This window comes from Schistocerca piceifrons, chromosome 7 (genome assembly GCF_021461385.2).
Source record: "Schistocerca piceifrons isolate TAMUIC-IGC-003096 chromosome 7, iqSchPice1.1, whole genome shotgun sequence".
In the NCBI taxonomy this organism is placed as follows: Eukaryota; Metazoa; Arthropoda; class Insecta; order Orthoptera; family Acrididae; genus Schistocerca; species Schistocerca piceifrons.
Window position 1 is genome coordinate 485776037 of NC_060144.1, and position 26412 is coordinate 485802448.

General features: G+C 44.8%; 1 protein-coding gene across 1 annotated transcript in view; it reads right to left on the reverse strand.

Moving 5' to 3' along the window:
• LOC124709037 (class E basic helix-loop-helix protein 22-like) overlaps positions 1–18449 on the reverse strand; it is a 76994-nt gene extending 58545 nt beyond the window's left edge. The window contains exons 1-2 of the mRNA XM_047240684.1: positions 18319–18449; positions 1508–1580 (exon numbers count right to left, since the gene is read on the reverse strand). Of these exons, the coding sequence (XP_047096640.1) occupies positions 1508–1580; positions 18319–18449 (204 nt within the window). The remainder of the gene's footprint in view (positions 1–1507; positions 1581–18318) is intronic.
• Between the last annotated feature and the right edge of the window lie 7963 nt (positions 18450–26412).

The following is a 26412-nucleotide window of genomic DNA, read 5'->3' on the forward strand; positions in this document are numbered from 1 at the left end:
AATCGCCTCTTATACAGGATAATTCAGGTGCCCCCATCCCTGAGTTTTATGCAACACGCAATGCCTTCAGATACCATGTGCAAGAGCTTCACATTCTCTCGCTCGCTACGAGCAAACTACTAGTCGTACAGAAAATTAATGGGACCGTTTTGTACAAAATTTAATATTGTTAATTCTAAGACAATGGCCTCCAGCGAAAACATATCCCACTACAAAATTTAACTAACTATTTTTTGAGTAGGTCTAATAGTTTGCACATAACGAGCCGCAGAATATGAAAACCTTACACATGGTATTTGAAGGTGTTGCGGGTTGCATATAACCCAAAGATTAGGGGCAGCTGTATCGCTCTTTATACGAGGGTTGGAACTTTAATAGTGGCAACTATTTATTTACTGCTCGTACAAAATAGATACGTGTTTCAAAGTTTTACTGATCTTCAAAGTAGTCACCAGCATTGTGCATAACCCGTTGCCAGCGATGTGGAAGTCGTAGGATACTCTTAGCAGTCCCAGTTGTGTTGACAGTTCGAGCGACGAGGTCTATTGCCCGACGAATTCGTAGCAGTTCTGAAACGAATGGCGTGAAGTGTTTCCTTCAGTTTAGAAATCGAGTTGAACTTACGAGGGCTTAAGTCAGGGGAGTGCAGAAGGTGGTATAGCACCTAGCAGCCAAACAAATCAGGAACAGCTTTCAATGTACGTGCTTGAGCATTGTCCTCCATAATGATGATCAGGTCCTGCAGAAAGCGTCATCACTTCTGTTTTTATGCTGTTCATTTTTGGAACACAGCCTACGACCAGCTTAGAAACAGAAGTGATGACACTTTCTGCAGGACCTGACCAATTTGCAGGGCAATGCTCAAGCACATACAGTGCAAGCTGTTATTGATTTGTTTGAGTGATGCGGCTGCTAAGTGCTATACCACCTACTGCATTCCCCTGAATTAAGCCCTCGTGAGTTCAACTCGCTTCAGAACTGCTACAAATTCGTCGGGCAATAGGCCGTGCCTCTCGAACTGTCAACACAACTGGCACTGTTAAGAGTATCCTACGGCTTCCCCATCGCTGGATAGGTTATACACAATGCTGGTGATTGCTTTGAAGGTCATTAAAACTTTGAAGCACGTATCTATTTTGTACAAGCTGTAAATAAATAGTTGCCACTATTAAAGTTCCAACACTCGTATGTAGAGACGAAGGACAGACCTACCACATTTCCTTGGGGCGCTTCCTTAGGATAACTTCTTTCCATCTCTGTGACTGATGGCATAACCTCCACAGCCAGAACTGTGAATACCCAGTATAGCAATCCAGTGTGTATAGAGGCTTTATTTGCCATCGAGACTCACCCAGCGTAGAGACGGACCGGTCTGCCTCGGGGTCTTTCCTCCGCCCTCTCAACACGGACACACAACCCCGCCACCCCCGCCTCCGCCCCCGCCGGACGCAGCCGGCGCCTGGCGCCTGCTGGCTACTGGCGGTGGCGGTGGCGCGCTACGACGCACATTAAACGCGCCGATAAATCGCCCCCATTCCGCAATAACCACCCCCGCCGCCGCCGCCCCACTAATGGCGGACCTGTGTCACAAAAATCTCGTTAGCCGCGTCAGGTGCACTACGATGCGATGCTGTGCGGGAGAATACTGCTGTCCAAAGTGGCCTGCCCTGCCAACAGCCTTAATGAAACTACCACTTACCTACCTCAGTCCAAAGTCATTTCCGAAAGTAATTATCTACTTTGCTTCTTCCTGCTTCGCCAGTGGAGCAACCTCAGCATAATGCAATAGACAGAAAGTACATAGCTATGAAAGATCCGCATAGTCACAAAAAAAATCGATAATGTAGGGCTATTCAGAAGTATCTTTGGTGCATCAGAACATTACCGCACAAAAACTATGATGGATACAGCATCTCATCACGTTCTTAACTCACCTTACAGGTGCCCAGTATGAGCACCATTAGTGTGGTGGGAGACTTCAACATTGCATGAATAGCGTGTGTAAACTGAATTGACGAAAGTCATTGAATAGCGATATGTATATGCGCAGATGGTGGTAGTACACAAAGTATAAAACGGCAGTGCATTGGCAGAACTCTAATTTGTATTCAGGTGTTTCATGTGGAAATTTTCCCGAAGTGATTATGGCCGCACGACCTTCATCTACATCTACATCTACATCCATACTCCGCAAGCCACCTGACGGTGTGTGGCGGAGGGTACCCTGAGTACCTCTAGCGGTTCTCCCTTCTATTCCAGTCTCGTATTGTTCGTGGAAAGAAGGATTGTCGGTATGCTTCTGTATGGGCTCTAATCTCTCTGATTTTATCCTCATGGTCTCTTCGCGAGATATACGTGGGAGGGAGCAATATACTGCTTGACTCTTGGGTGAATGTATGTTCTCGAAACTTTAACAAAAGCCCGTTCCGAGCTACTGAGCGTCTCTCCTGCAGAGTCTTCCACTGGAGTTTACTATCATCTCCGTAACGCTTTCGCGATTACTAAATGATCCTGTAACGAAGCGCGCTGCTCTCCGTTGGATCTTCTCTATCTCTTCTATCAACCCCATCAGGTATGGATCCCACACTGGTGATCAATATTCAAGCAGTGGGCGAACAAGCGTACTGTACCCTACTTCCTTTGTTTTCGGATTGCATTTCCTTAAGATTCTTCCAATGAATCTCAGTCTGGCATCTGCTTTACCGACGATCAACTTTATATGATCATTCCATTTTAAATCACTCCTAATGCGCACTCCCAGATAATTTATGGAATGAACTGCTTCCAGTTGCTGACCTGCTATATTGTAGCTAAATGATAAAGGATCTTTCTTTCTATGTATTCGCAGCACATTACACATGTCTACATTGAGATTCAATTGCCATCCCCTGCACCATGCGTCAATTCGCTGCAGATCCTCCTGCATTTCAGTACAATTTTCCATTGTTACAACCTCTCGATACACCACAGCATCATCCGCAAAAAGCCTCAGTGAACTTCCGATGTCATCCACCAGGTCATTTATGTATATTGTGAATAGCAACGGTCCTATGACACTCCCCTGCGGCACACCTGAAGTCACTCTTACTTCGGAAGACTTCTCTCCATTGAGAATGACATGCTGCGTTCTGTTATCTAGGAACTCCTCAATCCAATCACACAATTGGTCTGATAGTCCACATGCTCTTACTTTGTTCATTAAACGACTGTGGGGAACTGTATCGAACGCCTTGCGGAAGTCAAGAAACACGGCATCTACCTGTGAACCCGTGTCTATGGCCCTCTGAGTCTCGTGGACGAATAGCGCGAGCTGGGTTTCACATGACCGTCTTTTTCGAAACCCTTGCTGATTCCAACAGAGTAGATTTCTAGTTTCCAGAAAAGTCATTATACTCGAACATAATACGTGTTCCAAAATTCTACAACTGATCGACGTTAGAGATATAGGTCTATAGTTCTGCACATCTGTTCGACGTCCTTTCTTGAAAACGGGGATGACCTGTGCTCTTTTCCAATCCTTTGGAACGCTACGCTCTTCTAGAGACCTACGGTACACCGCTGCAAGAAGGGGGGCAAGTTCCTACGCGTACTCTGTGTAAAATCGAACTGGTATCCAATCAGGTCCAGCGGCCTTTCCTCTTTTGAGCGATTTTAATTGTATCTCTATCCCTCTGTCGTCTATTTCGATATCTACCATTTTGTCATCTGTGCGACAATCTAGAGAAGGAACTACAGTGCAGTCTTCCTCTGTGAAACAGCTTTGGAAAAAGACATTTAGTATTTCGGCCTTTAGTCTGTTATCCTCTGTTTCAGTACCAATTTGATCACAGAGTGTCTGGACATTTTGTTTTGATCCACCTACCGCTTTGACGTAAGACCAAAATTTCTTAGGATTTTCTGCCAAGTCAGTACATAGAACTTTACTTTCGAATTCACTGAACGCCTCTCGCATAGCCATCCTCACACTACATTTCGCTTCGCGTAATTTTTGTTTGTCTGCAAGGCTTTGGCTATGTTTATGTTTGCTGTGAAGTTCCCTTTGCTTCCGCAGCAGTTTTCTAACTCGGTTGTTGTACCAGGGTGGATCTTTCCCACCTCTTACGATCTTGCTTGGCACATACTCATCTAACGCATATTGTACGATGGTTTTGAACTTTGTCCACTGATCCTCAACACTATCTGTACTTGAGACAAAACTTTTCTGTTGAGCCGTCAGGTACTCTGAAATCTGCTTTTTGTCACTTTTGCTAAACAGAAAAATCTTCCTACCTTTTTTAATATTTCTATTTACGGCTGAAATCATCGATGCCGTAACCGCTTTATGATCGCTGATTCCCTGTTCTGCGTTAACTGTTTCAAATAGTTCGGGTCTGTTTGTCACCAGAAGGTCTAATATGTTATCGCCACGAGTCGGTTCTCTGTTTAACTGCTCAAGGTAGTTTTCAGATAAAGCACTTTAAAAAATTTCACTGGATTCTTTGTCCCTGCACCTGTTATGAACGTTTGAGTCTCCCAGTCTATATCCGGCAAATTAAAATCTCCACCCAGAACTATAACATGGTGGGGAAATCTACTCGAAATATTTTCCAAATTATCCTTCAGGTGCTCAGCCACAAGAGCTGCTGAGCCAGGGGGCCTGTAGAGACATCCAATTACCATGTCTGGGCCTGCTTTAACCGTGACCTTCACCCAAATCATTTCACATTTCGGATCTCCGTCAATTTCCTTCGATACTATTGCACTTCTTATCGCTATAAACACGCCTCCCCCTTCACTGTCCAGTCTGTCTCTGCGGTATACATTCCAATCTGAGTTTAGGATTTCATTACTGTTTACGTCTGGTTTCAGCTAACTTTCTGTCCCTAGTACTATATGGGCGTTGTGACACTGAGACTTTCAATGCAGAATGGTAGTTGGAGCCAGACGAGTGGGACTTTCCACTTCAGAAATGGTTAGGAAATTCAATACTCCGAGATCCACGGCGTCAAGAGAATACCGAAAACACCAACCTTCAGGCATTACCTCCAACCACGGCCAACGCAGTGGCCGACGGCCTTCACTTAACGACCGAAAGCAGCGGCCTTTGCACTGAATTGTCAGTGCTAACAGACAAGCAATGACAGCAGACTACAGAAGCAAGTGCCTTTGCTAGTAACATGACACCGCCTGCTGCATCTCTCCAGGGTTCGTGACCATACTGGTTCGGCCATAGACTGCTGGAAAATTGTGGCTTGCTCAGATGAGTCTGGATTTCACTTTTTAAGAACTGATCGTAGGGTTCGAGTATGGCACAGATCTCAAGAAGCCATGGACCCAAGTAGTCAACAATGCACTGTGCAAGCTTGTGGTGGCTCCATGATGGTGTGAGCTGTGTTTATATGGAATGGACTGGGTCCTCTGAGCCAACTGTACCGATTATGATTGGAAATGGTTATGTTTGGCTACATGGAGACCATATGAAGCCATTCTTGGACTTCATGTTCCCAAACAACGATGGGACTGTTATGGATGACAGTGCGAAATGTCACAGGACTACAATTCTTCGCAACTTGTCTCAAGAACATTCTGGACAAGTTCAGGGAATGATTTGGCCACCGAGATCGCTCGACATGAATGCCATCTAACATTTATGGGACATAATCTAGACTTCAGTTCGTGCACGCCATTCTGCATCGGCAACACTTTCGAATTATGGGCAACTATAGAGGCAGGGGACATCCAACGACTTGTTGAGTCAATTCCACACAACAGCTAGTGTCCCGATTCTCTCTTTGCTAACAACTACCATTAACACTAGCAGACAAGGCACACACTGCCCGGTAATAAAAAGTGCTAAAGCACACCCAATAAGGAGCGCCTACCAACATTCCATTTGCCCCTAAAGAGTGACGACCGCCGACTGGATGTGACTGACTTCATCATCAATATAATATTTGTTCCATTACTTTTATTTTTTAAATGAACTCTGTGAGAAAATGTATCAGACTAAGTTTTGTGCAAGGTAACTGAAATCAAGCTAGTTGTGATCTAAAATTGGTATTTTTCGAGGAAATAGGCTTTTTGTTTTATTTATTGTTAATTTTTACTGCCAGTTTTCTTGCTTTATTTGTTATTAATTGTTAATGCTGCAAACAAGTATTTTATAATTGACAAATGTGTTCATTATTAATTGGCACAACACGAGGCTTAACTAAATTCACCCTGCAACGTCATCGGCGCAACGGTATCAAGCACATAATGAAGCTCACAGCACACTGTTTCAAGACTTCTTACACGTCTATTCCAAATAGCGTTAATAAACCCTACAGAAATTACACGAGAATGACCTAAACGACGAGTGAACAACAGAATGTTCTTTAACGAATAAATGGTTCGTGTGTGTGACGTATTGTTGTTATACGTTTGTCAGTGATGTTCTGAATACCCTGCGTAGTTCTGTAGGGAATAATAGTCGAGTGGCTCCAATAGAGCTGCAAAAATAAATGTCCCATGTAATGGACGACTCTCTCAAAGCATTTGGTATTTAACACACGACATTCAGACGAAGTCCTGTAATCGCATGCTATATTATACTGCTGAGACTACTTATCAAGCGGGCCAAAGTCTGGAGACCAAAAATTCCTTCATGAAGAGAATTAGAGCCTAACTGTTGGTATTGCTGTGCACTGAGCACTGCAATGGAGCCGAGTCTGCCCTAGCAGAGGACTGCTTAACTTAAGGCTAGTGGACTCTCCCCATATACTAGGGTAAGGTTATCATCGCCAAGTATGAACGCGAAGGCTGTAACATTTTTCACGGGGCACTTATTTCACGGAAGCAGATATTGGGCAGCAGCAGTAGTTGGCTGCAGCAGCACGTGGCGGCGCTGCAGTCGCTCCGCATGCGAGCGCTGTGTAATTATCTCCGGAGGATGACACGTCGCGTTTAATTAAACCACGTGCCGCTGGCGGCGCCACTGTTGCAATCATGGCGGGCCGGACCTCATGGCCGGTTTGTGTGTGTGTGTGTGTGTGTGTGTGTGTGTGTGCATCGATTTACTGGGTTCTGTCACCTTCCGTGCTCCCAAAGCTGTGAGGCCTAAGGCGAAATACTATTTTCAAAGACATATTGTAGAATTTACTGCTACCGGAACACGTTTGCTAATTGTTTGTCAGCTGTGAATTTTAGAAAAATAGCTTGAAAGGCGCTTGTAAAATGCAGCAGACTAGTTCGTAGGCATTTTTATCGTGTTGACTGTTTAAGCACTATTTTCCGCCTTCCTATGCGAGGGTCCTTTATACCAAAATACTCAGAAAACACCCCGGAGCAATTTCCGAATTGCTGACGGTGGAATACCCCCAGTCGAAAAAGTATTCGGACAGCACGTAACGGCGCATAATTTTGCAGTTTGCCGCATGAAGAAATACAGAAATTGCAGTTTGTAATGTATTTGGGACTCTGGGTACGATGTCGCAACGTGAAACACGCGTCAAATACGAAGAATTGTGGTTGGACATGCGTGTGTTACGTAATATTTCCTGAAAACGGCATGGGAAGGTGCAACAAAAGTATTCGGACAAAGGCGGACAACGTGAGAGAATAGTTCATTCCGAGACGCACAGTGGGTTCAAATGGCTCTGAGCACTATGGGACTTAACATCTATGGTCATCAGTCCCCTAGAACTTAGAACTACTTAAACCTAACTAACCTAAGGACAGCACACAACACCCAGCCATCACGAGGCAGAGAAAATCCCTGACCCCGCCGGGAATCGAACCCGGGCACACAGTGGGTGAAGCGACTGCAGTGTGTCCGACATTTCCGCGAGATGATAGCGATGGTTGGTAAACACGTGTCGCGCGCCTCTGCAGGTCGAAGTGGGACGCAGAGGGAAGTGTTCTACGTTCGAGCAAAGGCAGCTTCTCGTTTATCATCACGCGAAGGGGAAAACATCCTGGAAAATTGCCGCAATAGTGAACATGAAGAAAAGTACAGTTCACGACATTATTAAACGGTTTGAGAAAGAAGACCGATTGGAATTCCGTTGCAGTAAAGGACGGCCACGGACATTCTCACAGAGAGATGAACGTGTGATTGTGCGAAAGGTACAACAGACTCCGAAAATATCTGCAACACGAACTGCAAGTGAGGTGGAGGGAGACCTTGGTATAAAAGTTCATCCCGAAACCGTGCGGAGAGTATTACGACGATCGCAATACCATGGTCGAGTGGCACGTCGAAAGCCATTCATAAATGCAGTGAACCAGAAGAAACGTATGCAGTTTGCGAGGGAATACGCCGAATACGATCAGGCTTGGTGGAATCGGGTGATATTTTGCGACGAAAGTAAATTTATATTATGGCAAAGCGACGAAAAGGCAAACGTGTGGCGAAAGACCAATGAAGAGCTGAATCCCAGAAACCTCAAACCAACAATAAAGTTTGGAGGAGGGAGCATCATGACGTGGGGGTGCATGTCCGGCAATGGTGTGGGTGATTTAGTGTTCATTGATGATACGATGTACAAGGAAGCGTACTTGAATATACTGCGAGGACATTTGAAGCAGAGTGCACGACATCTAGATATTGCAAACAACTTTCATTTTTACCAGGATAATGATCCCAAGCATACCACGCATATTGTGCAAATGTGGTTGCTCTTCAATTGCCCGAAAGTATTGCACCCCCCCCCCACCCCAATCACCAGACCTTAACGCACTCGAACATTTGTGGGATAAATTGAAACGGACCCTCCGCGCCGACAACATCTATACGAAGAAGACCTTGAAAGAGAAACTGTGCCAAGAATGGGCAAATGTAGGCCCAGATTTCACGAAAAAACTCGTGGAAAATATGCCTAGTAGATTGGAGGAGGTATTGAAAATGAAAGGTGGACCCACAAGGTATTGACATTTTCGTCGTACAACTTATGAACATTTACTGGACAGTGTCCGAATACTCTTGCAGCAGCAGGGTGTGCAGGATGTTTCACTTTTGTTGTTAATTTTTCTGTTATTTATGTTTTGGAAACGAAATAATACAATAATTCTTTTGTAATTAATGTTGTTACGGATATATATTGCTAATAAATATGTTTGGGTTTCATAGTCAGTGTTTCTCGAGTACTCGTTGTGAAACTTCCCACTGTTCGAATACTTTTGCGACTGAGTGCATGAGTTTACACTTTACACAAAGCGAGGCAGCGCACTGTTGAAACAATGGCCCCGTATTCTCGGGTTTAAATCCCTGACCAACCATACGAATTTATTTTTCCTACATAGCTCAAAGCAAATGTGGGGAGGGTTGCCATTAAATGTACGCAGGTGACATTGTTTTCCTATCCGAGCTTGTGCTCTGTTTCTATTATTTCTTAATTCAACTGTAGACAGTTTTCATTGTATAGATGTGGTCAGTTATATACAATTTAAATTATACACATGAAACAGATAGACATAATTTAGCAAAATGCAAAGTATTACTCTACGACAAATACCCTACAACCTAAAATAATAATAATCCTGAAAGAGACAGAAATATGGGTAACAACACTCTCATGACAACACGGTATTCGCATGCTCACCTTCACAATTTCAGAAGACTACGCTTTCACCATCACATTTCAGTAGTGTACACGATGGACTGAGTAACCTCTGCCGTCTTACAGTCTGGCAGCCTCACTTTATAACAGCATGTCTTTCAAAACAACAAAGAAGGCGAAGCGGCAGCATAATAATTCTCATACAATAAGACAGTACATACATTTTATGTTTGAGCTTACTGGTTCGTGGATATACATTTTACGATGACCTCCCTGCTAGAAAAAAAAGAAAAAAGCACTGATACTGTTTAGCTTCTAGGTATTCATTTAGATTACACACAGCTAAGGAGACTAAATAACCTTTCATTTCTGAAAACAGATGACTTTTCAATGCTTTTTTATTCTAGACGGCAATTTATTGTGTAAAATGCGCCCAGCAGTTACAAGATATTTTTTGGATAACTTGAACCGCTTACTGTGTAGATGACAATCATCCCTGCATCTCGTATTGTAATTGTGTACATCTCTATTGAACTGGATAGTGCAATTTACTTTCACGTGCACAATTGTTTCAAATATGTGTAGTGAAAGGACTGTCATGACATTAAGTTCTCTGAATTTATTTCTGCAGGATTGTCTTGGTGTCAGATTTGCAATGTACACTCCTGGAAATTGAAATAAGAACACCGTGAATTCATTGTCCCAGGAAGGGGAAACTTTATTGACACATTCCTGGGGTCAGATACATCACATGATCACACTGACAGAACCACAGGCACATAGACACAGGCAACAGAGCATGCAAAATGTCGGCACTAGTACAGTGTATAACCACCTTTCGCAGCAATGCAGGCTGCTATTCTCCCATGGAGACGATCGTAGAGATGCTGGATGTAGTCCTGTGGAACGGCTTGCCATGCCATTTCCACCTGGCGCCTCAGTTGGACCAGCGTTCGTGCTGGACGTGCAGACCGCGTGAGACGACGCTTCATCCAGTCCCAAACATGCTCAATGGGGGACAGATCCGGAGATCTTGCTGGCCAGGGTAGTTGACTTACACCTTCTAGAGCACGTTGGGTGGCACGGGATACATGCGGACGTGCATTGTCCTGTTGGAACAGCACGTTCCCTTGCCGGTCTAGGAATGGTAGAACGATGGGTTCGATTACGGTTTGGATGTACCGTGCACTATTCAGTGTCCCCTCGACGATCACCAGTGGTGTACGGCCAGTGTAGGAGATCGCTCCCCACACCATGATGCCGGGTGTTGGCCCTGTGTGCCTCGGTCGTATGCAGTCCTGATTGTTGCGCTCACCTGCACGGCGCCAAACACGCATACGACCATCATTGGCACCAAGGCAGAAGCGACTCTCATCGCTGAAGACGACACGTCTCCATTCGTCCCTCCATTCACGCCTGTCGCGACACCACTGGAGGCGGGCTGCACGATGTTGGGGCGTGAGCGGAAGACGGCCTAACGGTGTGCGGGACCGTAGCCCAGCTTCATGCAGACGGTTGCGAATGGTCCTCGCCGATACCCCAGGAGCAACAGTGTCCCTAATTTGCTGGGAAGTGGCGGTGCGGTCCCCTACGGCACTGCGTAGGATTCTACGGTCTTGGCGTGCATCCGTGCGTCGCTGCGGTCCGGTCCCAGGTCGACGGGCACGTGCACCTTCCGCCGACCACTGGCGACAACATCGATGTACTGTGGAGACCTCACGCCCCACGTGTTGAGCAATTCGGCGGTACGTCCACCCGGCCTCCCGCATGCCCACTATACGCCCTCGCTCAAAGTCCGTCAACTGCACATACGGTTCACATCCACGCTGTCGCCGCATGCTACCAGTGTTAAAGACTGCGATGGAGCTCCGTATGCCACGGCAAACTGGCTGACACTGACGGCGGCGGTGCACAAATGCTGCGCAGCTAGCGCCATTCGACGGCCAACACCGCGGTTCCTGGTGTGTCCGCTGTGCCGTGCGTGTGATCATTGCTTGTACAGCCCTCTCGCAGTGTCCGGAGCAAGTATGGTGGGTCTGACAAACCGGTGTCAATGTGTTCTTTTTTCCATTTCCAGGAGTGTATGTAACCGCCTTTCCCCAAGCTGAAATGCAGTAAGGTAAGTTGAGATAGACTATATAGCACATTGTTAATAATGTGTCTGTATTTACTGTCCACGACATCTTCCTTATTTCGAATATTTTGGTGGTTGGTTTTCAGTATATTTTGCTAGTATGTTCGTCTCATGTCAAATGCTTGTCAACGGTGGCACCCATGAATGTGTGAATCCTTACTTCTTTGAGAATTGCATTACCCAGTTCAAGGGAAATATTATCAGTTTCTGCAGTTTTATTCGCTTGTAGTTGTGTATATGTTGACTTATTCGCATTTAAAAACGTGTTGTCTCCACTGAAATATTTGTAAGTCTCACTTAGAAGCAGAAGCACATGATCCTAATTCTTTTACCGATTCACTTGCACTGTGAGTGAAGTGTCATCTGCAAACATTACTACACTGTCGCCTGCTGCTGATGTATAATTTGAGTACAGAATGAAAAGAAGGGGGCTCAAAATCCATCCTTAAGGTACAAAATACTTGTTGTTGGTGTGGTCTTCAGTCCAGAGACTGGTTTAATGCAGATCTCCATAGTACTCTATCCTGCGCAAGCTTCTTCATCTCCCAGTACCTACTGCAACTACATCCTTCTGAATCTGCTTAGTGTATTCATCTCTTGGTCTCCCTCTACGATTTTTACCCTCCACGGTGCCCTCCAATACTAAATTGGTGATCCCTTGATGCCTCAGAACATGTCCTACCAACCGATCCCTTCTTCTGGTCAAGTTGTGCTACAAACTTCTCTTCTCCCCAATCCTATTCAGTACTTCCTCGTTAGTTATGTGATCTAGCCACCTAATCTTCAGCATTCTTCTGTAGTACCACATGTCGAAAGCTTCTATTCTCTTCTTGTCTAAACTATTTATCGTCCACGTTTCACTTCCATACATGGCTACACTCCATACAAATACTTTCAGAAACGACTTCCTGACACTTAAATCTATACTCGATGTTAAATTTCCCTTCTTCAGAAACGCTTTCCTTGCCATTGCCAGTCTACATTTTATATCCTCTCTGCTTCCCCAAATAGCAAAACTCATTTACTACTTTAAGCGTCTCATTTCATAATCTAATTCCCGCAGCACCACCCGATTTAATTCGACCACATTCCATTATCGTCGTTTTGCTTTTGTTGATGTACATCTTATACAAAATACTTAACTGTCTGAAAATTAGTGTACGTTTACAATAGCGCCATTCGTTTCTTGTTTTACTTCTACACATACTCTGTGTTTTCCCACAAATGATTTTATGATGGCAGCCGCATTTCCCCTGATAACTTAATAGTTCAACTTGTGAACTGTTTAGAAGTGATACACAATCAGACGCTTTTGAGAGATCAAGGAAAATACCACAGATTCCAACACACAATGTGTCACGGATAAGCGAGGCAAACACGCCTCCCTCTTGTAACATCCACGAGATAAATTTTAGCTACAGTGCAACGAGAGGAAATTATGCCTCTAACAGTTATAATATCCGACATACGAAAAAACAGTGAAAACAATGATCATATTAATTATGTATATAATATTTTAATATGTAATTGGACATATCGATGTGTATCATACAAAGTCAATGATAATTGTAAATTCCTTTTATGATCTGCGGTTTTCTTGCTTTGTTTTTACCTTTTGTTGGCTGGCTTTTGTAGGTTGCGAACGCAAGACACATATCAAACAGAGGTCTGTTAAGAAATTGTTATTATCTGTTAGTTATTACTTGAGAATAGAGTTAATTATTATTATAAATATCAGTGAATAATTATTTGTAACTTTAATTCCTCTCTCAATAAGCATTATCTGTGTTAATTATTTCTTTCGCTGCAAGGAGCGGAGCCATTGATGATAGCGATTTGTATCACGTTTTTATCCATTTTCTCTTAGAAAAAAATCAAAGGTTTGCTTGTTGAAAATTATTCTAAATTGTGCACAATATGAAAGTAAAAGTCTAATAAGCATTTCAAATACTTATCCTGGTTAAAGGAAATTTACTCTAACATTAGAATGTCTCTATCAATTGTATGCCGCCATCTTAACAATTATCTCAGCGGCAAATTCAAATTACGCCGAAGGTAATAGAAATGTGTAAAAATAAATGTGCACCGGTGGTCCCGAACTCATTTTAATGAAAATAATTCGAATCAGACTGGTTCTTTAAAAACAGTGCTCATAGCACGATCCATATAACAAACTTTTCTAGCTGATGTATGGAGCCGAAATTAATTACGCACGAGTTGCGAAGAATATTGTTTCAGGTAACATACGTCAGTGTTGTGCGCGGCTGATATTCGGTGGTTTTAATGATCATTTTGCTGAAGATAACTGTTTCCATCATAATCAATAGTTGTATAGATTCTGTTGTATGAACTGTGATTTAGTGACACTTACACAACTTACAGACAACACTTTAACACAACGTTAACTTGGAGTTCTTTAGCAACTTGACGAAATCTTTAGTCGGGAGAAAAATTATTTAGTAATTACTCACTGTAATAAAATAAGATTATCATTTTCATTTACAAATTAGTTAAATACCAAACCACTGACTAACACAGCGAACGCCACACTCTGCTGTCCCTGACCGGCGCTGATGTATGGACGGCGGCTTTTGCCCTGGATGCTGAGATGGTGCCCTGCGATCCGAAATTGGAGCCCACGGTAGGTCAGCGACCTCTAGAGGACACGGACGTTGACTTCACCAACATCCTACTTCCCCTAGTGACGTGGAGCCCTGGCGGCCTTTCTCTTCTCACGCGTCACTGCGGCAGCGCACGGAGATGTCTTTGCGTGAGATCCCCGACTTGTTGCCCTCTGGCAGGAGTCGGATGGTTGCTGGTGCTGAGGATCCAAGCCCCACCAGGAACTCACCATTGGCGGCAGCGGGTACACACGGTAGGTAGGCTGCGCTGTGGCACCAACTGCCATGAAGCTCTTAGTGACCATTGGCAGCTGGCACAACTCAGTCTCGAACCCGTGGCTGCTGCTGGCGATGCCCAGTCGCCTGGCTGTCCAGCGTCGCACTGGAGTCGGGTTGGTGTTGTTACTGCTTCTGGATGCCGGCCACGAGAATAGCTCAGTTCCTCAAAATTCACACTTATTTATAACCTCTGGTGTACAAATGATTACTTTCGGCACCTACTGGCGGATTTTTTATTGTGGAGATTCGAGATTAAGCTTTAATTACAAGAAAACCAATAGGCATATCGCAAAATGAGTTATACCAAATAATTTTAATAATTATTGTGTTTATACTGGTCGCTGGTGAGGAGGAAAGTTAGTTATTACTACTTTATTAATGATCTCATTCATAAGCAGCGCCGGCCGAAGTGGCCGTGCGGTTAAAGGCGCTGCAGTCTGGAACCGCAAGACCGCTACGGTCGCAGGTTCGAATCCTGCCTCGGGCATGGATGTTTGTGATGTCCTTAGGTTAGTTAGGTTTAACTAGTTCTAAGTTCTAGGGGACTAATGACCTCAGCAGTTGAGTCCCATAGTGCTCAGAGCCAACCATAAGCAGCCATATCACAGTCATTACAGTCGCTCAAGAAAGTTATAATTAAGTTTTCCTTGTTTAATCAGAATCGGACGATGACTCTCCTTGTCCGCAGTCTCGATGATTCGAAGCGATCTGCAATCCTGTGTAAATAAAATGTCTTGGTTTTCTGGCGTTGCGTAGTCAGTCCGGAAACCTCAGATCAAGCGGAAAGTTTGCTTTGATAGAGTTTAATTATCCGATGAAATAATGGAGCTCTTGAATCTAATAATTGCAGGTTCGTTTCCAATTCATCGGAAGTTCCCTTCTGATTACCAACGAAATGACACCTCCGTGCAAATTTCCAATTATAGAATACATATATAATGAAATACCTTACACACCTTCGATGTAAATGCTCAGTATACATTTTCTTGAGTAGGATGCAAAATATTTTCAATCTCTTTCTTCCAGTAATCTCGATAGGAAAATTACAATTATTCAACGCGGCTATTCGGCACGGAGAAGATCCTAGAAGTTCTCTCAACACACCAGAGAGAATATTACAAAGAGTAATTATGCGCGCATGGAATAGAAATAGTACTGTACTACTTTGCGCATCGATTCTGCGAGTATATAGATGGTCAAGTAGGAAACGTAATTCACTCATAGAATTGTGCAGGGATAATTAGTAGAATATAAAGAGATACTAAAACCAATATTTTTCTTGTTAGGCTACATGGAGTTCAATATATGTTTTTTATTTTAGACTGTAGTAAGTATTTTCCGGTTTTAGACGACGTCGCAACAAACTGATCACTTCAGAACTATATAGCTTGAAATGTATTTGTCCGATTTGAATAAAATTCTAATACGTTATACGGACATAAATTGGAAGTGTAGATCACAAGTTACATAATTTTTCCAATCTCCCTCAGAAATGTTCTTATGATTTTTCTACAGTAACTTTGTCTCAGCCCAGGACGAACGCTCAACAGCAAGCTTGGTTTTGTTTCCAAAGTGTCTTTCGTTGTAAGGATCTGCAACGTCTGTGATCATACAGACTGATATGGATTTTATAAAGAGTGGTACTTAATACTGATTCTGTGCGTGGTGGATCTCGGGATTAACAGCATGCCGGGCTGTGAAAATGGATCTGTCGTTGCAGTGAACTCACAGGCTGATGGAGAACGGTTTGCTTGTGACTGGCAACGTAGCACCTGACTCCGCAAATTCGACCACTGTTGTTGGAAAGATCCAGCAAGCACAGAACCGGTTTTAAATATCACCATGAAATCCGTATCACACTGTACGGTCACAGATGTTTTAGGTTCTTGCAACAAGAGAGACCTTCACAACAAACCCACGCTTTCACTTATATGTCTGACCTGGGCTGAAGTAAAGATACTTTAGAAATATCATAGGCACTTTTCTTTGGATGACTGAAAGATTCTGTAACTTGAGATTTCCACTACTAATATATGTGCCTATAACCTATTAAAATATTAACATCGGCAAATGCATTTCGAGCTATATAGTTTTGAAGTGAGCAGTTCGTAGCAAAAATGACGGAAACGGGACAGTCCTTACTACAATCTAAAACAAAAAAATTTCGTATATCGTACTTTAAGACCAAATTGCTCCATAAACCATAACGCAGAATAAAACGAGAAAAAATGTTAGTATAATTCATTTTGCGATAGGTCTAGTGTTTCGCTTGAAATTAAATCTTAATCTCGAGTTTCCATAATACACTCCTGGCAATGGAAAAAAGAACACATTGACACCGGTGTGCCAGACCCACCATACTTGCTCCGGACACTGCGAGAGGGCTGTACAAGCAATGATCACACGCACGGCACAGCGGACACACCAGGAACCGCGGTGTTGGCCGTCGAATGGCGCTAGCTGCGCAGCATTTGTGCACCGCCGCCGTCAGTGTCAGCCAGTTTGCCGTGACATACGCAGCTCCATCGCAGTCTTTAACACTGGTAGCATGCCGCGACAGCGTGGGCGTGAACCGTATGTGCAGTTGACGGACTTTGAGCGAGGGCGTATAGTGGGCATGCGGGAGGCCGGGTGGACGTACCGCCGAATTGCTCAACACGTGGGGCGTGAGGTCTCCACAGTACATCGATGTTGTCGCCAGTGGTCGGCGGAAGGTGCACGTGCCCGTCGACCTGGGACCGGACCGCAGCGACGCACGGATGCACGCCAAGACCGTAGGATCCTACGCAGTGCCGTAGGGGACCGCACCGCCACTTCCCAGCAAATTAGGGACACTGTTGCTCCTGGGGTATCGGCGACAACCATTCGCAACCGTCTCCATGAAGCTGGGCTACGGTCTCGCACACCGTTAGGCCGTCTTCCGCTCACGCCCCAACATCGTGCAGCCCGCCTCCAGTGGTGTCGCGACAGGCGTGAATGGAGGGACGAATGGAGACGTGTCGTCTTCAGCGATGAGAGTCGCTTCTGCCTTGGTGCCAATGATGGTCGTATGCGTGTTTGGCGCCGTGCAGGTGAGCGCCACAATCAGGACTGCATACGACCGAGGCACACAGGGCCAACACCCGGCATCATGGTGTGGGGAGCGATCTCCTACACTGGCCGTACACCACTGGTGATCGTCGAGGGGACACTGAATAGCGCACGGTACATCCAAACCGTCATTGAACCCATCGTTCTACCATTCCTAGACCAGCAAAGGAACTTGCTGTTCCAACAGGACAATGCACGTCCGCATGTATCCCGTGCCACCCAACGTGCTCTAGAAGGTGTAAGTCAACTACCCTGGCCAGCAAGATCTCCGGATCTGTCCCCCATTGAGCATGTTTGGGACTGGATGAAGCGTCGTCTCACGCGGTCTGCACGTCCAGCACGAACGCTGGTCCAACTGAAGCGCCAGGTGGAAATGGCATGGCAAGCCGTTCCACAGGACTACATCCAGCATCTCTACGATCGTCTCCATGGGAGAATAGCAGCCTGCATTGCTGCGAAAGGTGGATATACACTGTACTAGTGCCGACATTGTGCATGCTCTGTTGCCTGTGTCTATGTGCCTGTGGTTCTGTCAGTGTGATCATGTGATGTATCTGACCCCAGGAATGTGTCAATAAAGTTTCCCCTTCCTGGGACAATGAATTCACGGTGTTCTTATTTCCATTTCCAGGAGTGTATAAAATCCGATAGTACTCGCCCACAACAAGATACTTACCTCCATGTGGTGAGGTCGACCCCCGCCCCCCCCGCCCCCCGCCGCCCCCACCCACAAGTACTACCACCACCACCACCACCACCACCACCACCACCACCACCACAACCCGCTCCTCTCCTCGCTGCGGTCATTTCCGCTGTGCGGTGCAGTTTTCCGCTGAGCGCAGCTAGCTTCGTTTCGCAATTCCTTTACGTGCACGTTATTCTCACCCACACGTCGCCATGCTGCGCCTGCCTGCGGCTGCCAGTACAATGCTACACGGCGGCCTCCTCACTACAACTTACACTGAACAGCCAGATCGTTATGGCCAGCTACCTAATAGCCGGAATGTCCACCTTTCACACGGATAATAGCGGCGAACTAATTCCCGTAAATTCTGGGGAGGGTGTCGATGAGCTCTGGCGCCACGTTCAGTCCCATCCCAGATGTGTTCTATTGGGTTCAGATTTGGAGAGTTGGGAGGTCAGCACATCAACTGGAATTTGCCACTGTGTTCCTCGAGCCATTCCATCATACGCCTGGTCTTGTGACATGTCGCACTATCTTGTTGAAAAATGCCACTGTCGTCGGGAAACATGATCGTTACCAAGGGATGTACGTGGTCTGCAACCAGTGTACAACACGAGGTAGTGGTAGAATTGAAGCTGCGAGGACGGGTCTTGAGTCGTGCTTGGGTAGCTCAGTTGGTAGAGCACTTCCCCGTGAAAGGCAAAGGTCCCGATTTCGAGTCTCGGTCCGGCACACAGTTTTAATCTGCCAGGAAGTTTCATATCAGCGCGCACTCCGCTGCAGAGTGAAAATCTCATTCTGGAAACATCCCCCAGGCTGTGGCTTAGCCATGTCTCCGAAATATCCTTTCTTCCAGGAGTGCTATTTCTGCAAGGTTCGCGGAAGAGCTTCTGTGAAGTTTGGAAGGTAGGAGACGAGGTACTGGCAGAATTGAAGCTGTTAGGACGGGTCGTGAGTCGTGCTTGGGCAGCTCAGTTGGTAGAGCACTTGCACGCGAAAGGCAAAGGTCTCGAGTTCGAGTCTCGGTCTGGCACACAGTTTTAATATGTCAGGAAGTTTCAGTGTACAACACTCTTTGCCCGACATGGTGCCTCGCACCATCTCGACTGGAACCATGGATGCCCCACGTGATTGTTACCCATAGTATAAAGGAGCAGCCGCCAGCAATACAAGTGTCAAGGAGCTGTCCGCCTGGAAGACGACATACTCGCGTCCTCCCATCAGCGTGGTGAAGAAGGTAACTGGATTCATCAGACCATGCAATACACTGTTACTACGGCAACCTCCAGTGCCGATGGTCACGTGTCCATTTCAGTCGTAGTTGCCGATGTCGTGGTGTTAACATTGGCACATGCAAGGGTCGTCGACTGCGGGGATCCATCAGCAGGGGTCTTCGCTGCACTGTGTGTTCACTCTTGTACTCCGCCCAGCATTGAAGTCTGATGTTTGTTCTGCCACAGATAGCAGACTGTCCTTTTTTACCAGTCTGCCCAGCTTACGACGTCCGACATCTGTAAGGATGGCTTGCCGAACAATTCCACGACCTCTGGACGTGGTTTCACCTTGGTTTTGCCACGTGTTGAAGACACCACAGCCCTCCTCGAACATCCGAAACGTCGTGCAGTTTCCGAAATGCTCGTGCCAAGCCTCGGGGACATCACAGTCTGCACTCGGTCAAACTGAGATGGATCGCCTACCTTACCAATTCAACACAAGGACAGCAGGCTCACTGATACTACATGCACCGCGCGTGTTCCTGACCAGCTGTCATTCCTCGCCTGGTGACGCTGCTATCACCTGGATGGGTTTACATAGATATTAGGTCGGTAGTCATAATGTTCTGGCTGATCAGTGGTTTTAGCTAAAAACTTCGTACTGACATTACAGTACGAAAAAGACCCAGAAACATAACAGATTCACCTCCGGCCTGAAGTGTGCTCTCTACACACAGTGAGCTCAACTGCTCATTTGGCCATAAAGCACTTAAGAGTTTTATATCATCTGAAAAGTGGCAAATAACGACTCATCGAACTACACTACATTACTCGGCTTGAGTGAACTGCTTTCCGTTTTCTGTGTTGTTTCATTCACTGGAGGTGGACAACAGCACGTGCGACTGAAACAGCTGTTTCAAGCACAGAAATTGGTTTTCGCTTGTTTAGAGAATTTTTAGTCTCTAGTGTTGACTTAACTATGGTTGCTTCACTTTTGTATGCACGCAGGGAGTTTAAAATATATGAAGTTATATTCTTCGAGGAAGGCAATATAGGCTGCCATTTTCATAAAGCATCCATAGGCGATAACCTGTGTTAAGCACTACCTATAAAATGGTAGAAAACGGAGAAAATGAATCCAACCACAGTACCTCACATTCGAGCATGTCAGAAAACCATATAATGAAAGAGAACTTTCAAAACTCAACATTTTTGTCTACCATTTTCCCTGTTTGTATTTTGTGTCGCTTAGGTGATATCATCAGAAGCCTCTTCCTGGCAACACATCACGCCACTCAAACGAAGCTAGGGAGCAGTTGATGGCAGAGAGAAATTTGCATTTTCTCACTGCTCATATCACTATTTCAATCAACTAGAGATATTTGGATAGTACTATGTCCACGGTTTACCTAGTGTTTTTGAATTTCTTTACGTTTGTCTTTCAAGAACACTACACTCAAGTGGAGAGACATTTTATATGCTGATGGTACTCTGATAATGTGCTCAGAATTGCTTTCAAATAGTGTGTGTTTCTACAGAGAGAATTCAAGATCATCCGCACCGATTACGGCATGGTTTTCGGCGGTTTGAGCAACAGATTCGTAATACTGGCCAGCTATATCGGTTAAATAACCACTTTTCTAAGAAACCGTCCACTAACATATTTCACACGATGGTAAGCCAATTTCCCTTGACCAACTAGTCGTTCAATCACACTGCTCTGTAATTGCAGATCTGGTTCAGTACCGGCAGTGGCTGCTTTCTTTCCACTGTTTTACTCGCCTTCTTTCTGTAGTATGGGGGAGGCTTATAAAAGTTGAGAGTAAAGAAAGATAGCGAAAGGTAAGGCCTCTCTCTCTTAAGAGAACACGGCGGAGTTTTAAACTTACTCAGACCTAGAGTGTGTTTCACGAGGTGGCGAGAATGACATTCACAGGACGCCCCAAACCCATATGTGACGGACGGTACAAAATTCGTTTTCTCCGGAGAGGCGCAGCATACTGGAAATAGGCCCTTTACAGACATATAAGACTTCTGCACAGGGGCTGCTTCTCTTGGCTCTTCATGGGACACATCGTTTATAGCCATGCCCGCTAACGAGTTCCTATTGGCTTACACTTTCTTTCTCCAAATTTCACTTGCTTATGGGTTGGAACTTACGTGCCAAGTCTGACATTCGTCAGTTTCAGAATCATGTAATGAAGTGGGAGAAGCCTCCTGAGCTGGTAACACGAGCCTTGCTGCCACTAGAAGAATGGCTCTGAGCACTATGGGACTCAACTGCTGAGGTCATTAGTCCCCTAGAACTTAGAACTAGTTAAACCTAACTAACCTAAGGACATCACAAACATCCATGCCCGAGGCAGGATTCGAACCTGCGACCGTAGCGGTCTTGCGGTTCCAGACTGCAGCGCCTTTAACCGTACGGCCACTTCGGCCGGCGCTGCCACTAGAAGGGTGTTTGTACTTAAGTGTTAGTTACAAAGAGAGGGCGAAGATCAAATTTTGCAGGCGCTGCTGCCGCCGACTTCCTTATTTACGCTCCACGTGTTCCGTAACATGCGTCATCGTTGCACCGGCCAATGCCATTCAGACACAAAGTTAATCCATTTCCTTCAGGAGCCAACCATCCAGTTTTAAAATCACGCACGCCGTTTGTTGCTCTCAACACACATCATGGAAATTTTATGGTGTTCGCTCCTATCTTTCCGTGTACTTTCTACATTTGATTAACAACTTAAACAGTCACTACCCATGCCCACGAATTATTAACGTAACTGTGAATCATCCTCTCCACCCACCTGCCACACGACTATGCCTTAGATTTGTAACCAATTGTCTGTCTGTATAATTATTTTTAATATCAATGGGCAGTTTTACTATTTAAAGACAATAAATCTAATCGTTGTCGTCATCATCTGTTTTTATTCATGGCTAGAGGATCCCTCCTCCTATTAATATGCCTATGTGAGTGGTGAGGTACCCATTTGTTTCATGCTTAACTGGCCATCCCTGTTAATATTTACTTAAATACGCCGTTTCCACTGTGTGACAGTGTCCTTGTTTTAAATTAATTTGCATCATCATTTAGGGTGGTTCCTTACGCTGTAGGTCACCAAAGTTTGATACTGTGCATCATAGGATATGCAATCAACCACAACCGACACACCACAATACATTTTTTATTCTCCGCAAAAATATTTATTTCGTATGTAAAACATAGCTTAACTAATCTTAAAACTGATGCTGAGTGATGGGAGAAAAGCGACAAGTGGAAAGAATTGTTTTTTTAATACTTGTGTGAAAAAACTGCTGCAAAGGTACTGCAGAGAACGTCAGACAAGCCATTCAGCTTCGCTTTCTATGGAATGAAGTACCTTCGAGAAAGATTTCAGTACAGTGGGGCGCAAAACAATGATGTATAAACAGTCCACAATGGACCATCGTTTTGTCAAGAATAAAGACGCTTACGACACTGTAAATATATTTCTTACTGTTTCCATTCTGGTCTGATCGGTTTATAGTTGTGTAACGACAGCTGCCAGAGCGATAGAATTAATCACTGACTATTTTTGAAGCTGTTAGGGCAGTTAGTTCTACGAGGCGTAGTGCCTCTAGTGTTGTTAAAAGAATATATGTATTCTTTAAATCGGTAATCGATGGTTTCTTTTTCACATTAACCGACGTGAAAGTGTATTCTATTTATTTCCCAATAATTTTGTTTAGTTCCCAGCTTTTGTATGATGCGCTAAGCTTTATTTATGGCTTGGATTAACGCTTTGTGTTCGACTGTGTTTTTTTTTTTCAGCGACACCCGTAAAGGCGCAACGTTTTATTACAGTCAGGTGCTAAAATAAAGAGCCCCAGTCATGATTTTTTGTGCTGGTAACTTAATTTCTACAAGGCTCTTCTGTATATTCAGCTTACTGCAGTGATTCCCCCTAGGAAAATTTTAGGACGAACATACGCTTACGTCGAACAGTAGCCCTAGGGATTTGAGACTCTTAAATAACATTTACACAAATTCAGTTTTGATTATAGGAAAGGGAGCCGCCACAGAGTGTATCGGACTCTCAGTTCTATAAAGTACCTTTGTAGTGAGATTGAGATGGTAAAATTACGGATATTTTCACTGCAGGAAATCTCACCCAAAATTTAGTATGCACGTAGGTTCTGCAGCAGAGGGTTCTGCAGTGAGCGAAAGTAACGTTTGTATATTTCTAGCGATAATAATTTATGTCCGCATCAAACTGACGTTTGTCACCCGTCAAACGTAGATGACAAGAACATCATTCTGCATTTTGTTTCAATATCCAAATCAACACTTTAAGACTGTCATTCTGTCAACTGGTGATATAAATTTCAGATCTATTGTCGAGGTAAATATTCAAAGTGATTACTGTAAGCTTCACTGGTTACGTTAGCAAGACAACCAGCAGGTCCGGAACACAGATTCCTAAATCTTACCCATCTTAAAACTGTCAGGTGTTACTCTTTTACTAGCATTTAAATGATGATCGGTAATCGTTTCCTCCAATATGAACTGACAGAGTTGCTAGAAACTGTTTCACTAACAACACGATTGTTAATGTTTTCCCAAATGAGATAGAGGTCCAGACATTTTTCCTTTTTCCAGGTGTAATTTAAATATTTTTTCTTCCTTGATGCAATGGTGGAGGGGGTCAATGACTTGCCCATTACGTTCACCAGGTTTATCTTCCCTGATTACCTATTTTGGGTATGTGTCACAGACACAGTGCATTAACTGTGTCTTACAATGCAAGATTTTAAGATAAATATACAGACTTCTGGAAGTAAGCTGGTCGTTCTCAGGTGCAGACATATTTCTGGTTACTCAAAGCGCACACGTGCAAACATCAAAGTGCGGAGAATAAGGTGGAAACCATTTTGAACGTGGAAACTGAAACACAAAAATTTCGTATTTTCTCACAATTTGTTGTAAGTCTCTCTCTGTGGTCTTTTAACACATTCATTATCCTGAAAATTTTATTTTTCTTCTTCATCATTGTTCAGGGGGTCAGGCCCAACAAGAGTGCTTTGATGTCACTGAAACAACTCAAAAAAAAAAAAAGTTCAACACAGATTCTCTGTTTTCAACATTACAAACATTTGTTCCTACACTGAGGTGACAAAAGTCGTGGGATACCTGCTAATACGGTGTCGGACGTCCTTTCGCCCAGTGAGGTGCAACAGATCGACGTGGCATGGACTCAACTCACTGCAAGTCCCCTGCAGAAAAACTGAGCTCCTTTGCCTCTAGAGCTGTCCATATCTGCGAAAGCGTTGCTGGTGCAGAATTTTGTGCACGAACTGACCTCTCGTTATGTCCCATAAATGTTCGATGGGATTCATGTCGGGCGATCTGGGTGGTCAAATCATTCGCCCGAACTGTCCAGGATGTTCAACCAATCGCGAACAACTGTGGTCCGGTTACACGACCATTGTTGTTTGGGGACATGAGGTCCATGAATGGCTGAAAATGGTCTCCAAGTAGCCGAACATATCCATTTACAGTCAAAGATCAGTTGAGTTGGACCAGACGACCCAGTCCATTCCCTGTAAACACAGCCTACACCATTACGGAGCCATCACCAGCTTGCAAACTGCCTTGTTGACAACTTGGCTCCAGGGCTTCGTGGAGTCTGCGCCACACTCGAACCTAAACATCAGCTCTTACCAACTGAAGTATGGACTCATCTGACCAGGCCACGGTTTTCCAGTCGTCCAGGGTCCAACCGATGTGGTCAGGGGCTCAGGAGAGGCGCTGCAGGCGATGCCATTAGGCAATCGTGTTGGTTATCTGCTGCCATAGCCCATTAATGCCAAATTTCTCGGCACTGTCATAACGAATGCGCTCGTCGTACCTCCTGCATTGATTTCTACGCTTATTTTACGCAGTGCTGCTTGTCTGTTAGCACTGACAACTCTATGCAATCCCCGTTAAGGGAAGGCCGACGGCCACTGCGTTGTCTGTGATGAGAGGTAATGATCGAAATTTGGTATTCTCGGCACGCTCTTTAGACATTGGAGCTTGGAATATTGAATTCCATACCGATTTCCGAAATAGAATGTCCCATACTTCTAGCTCCAACAACCATTCTCCTTTCTAAGTCTTAATTGCTGTCGTGCGACCATAATCACGTCAGCACTGTAACGTCTCCTGGATAAGTTTAGTGCAAAATATATGTGAATTGCGTCAAAATGACGTAAAAGAGACAGACGCGGGCTACAGCAATCTTATCGGAGTTTCTAAAGGGATACACTAGTTGCACCTCTGACGCAATCACTCAAAGAATACTTTAAGAAACTTTTTTGTTTTTTAATGAAGAGACTACGGTTTCTTCGTGATCATTTTGCTTTGTGTGTTAACGCTGTGCGGCTGTAATATCTGGCTACTCTTATTTTACGCCGGCGGCGGTGGCCAAGCGGTTCTAGGCGCTTCAGTCCGAAACCGCGTGACTGCTACGGTCGCAGGTCCGAATCCTGCCTCGGGCATGGATGTGTGTGATGTCCTTAGGTTGGGACTGATGACCTCAGATGTTAAGTCCCATAGTGCTCAGAGCCATTTGAATCATTTTCTTATTTTGCTCGATTGATTAATGGTCTGTACTGCTGGAAATTATGGATAGGTTATCTTTAGAATATACACTCCTGGAAATGGAAAAAAGAACACATTGACACCGGTGTGTCAGACCCACCATACTTGCTCCGGACACTGCGAGAGGGCTGTACAAGCAATGATCACACGCACGGCACAGCGGACACACCAGGAACCGCGGTGTTGGCCGTCGAATGGCGCTAGCTGCGCAGCATTTGTGCACCGCCGCCGTCAGTGTCAGCCAGTTTGACG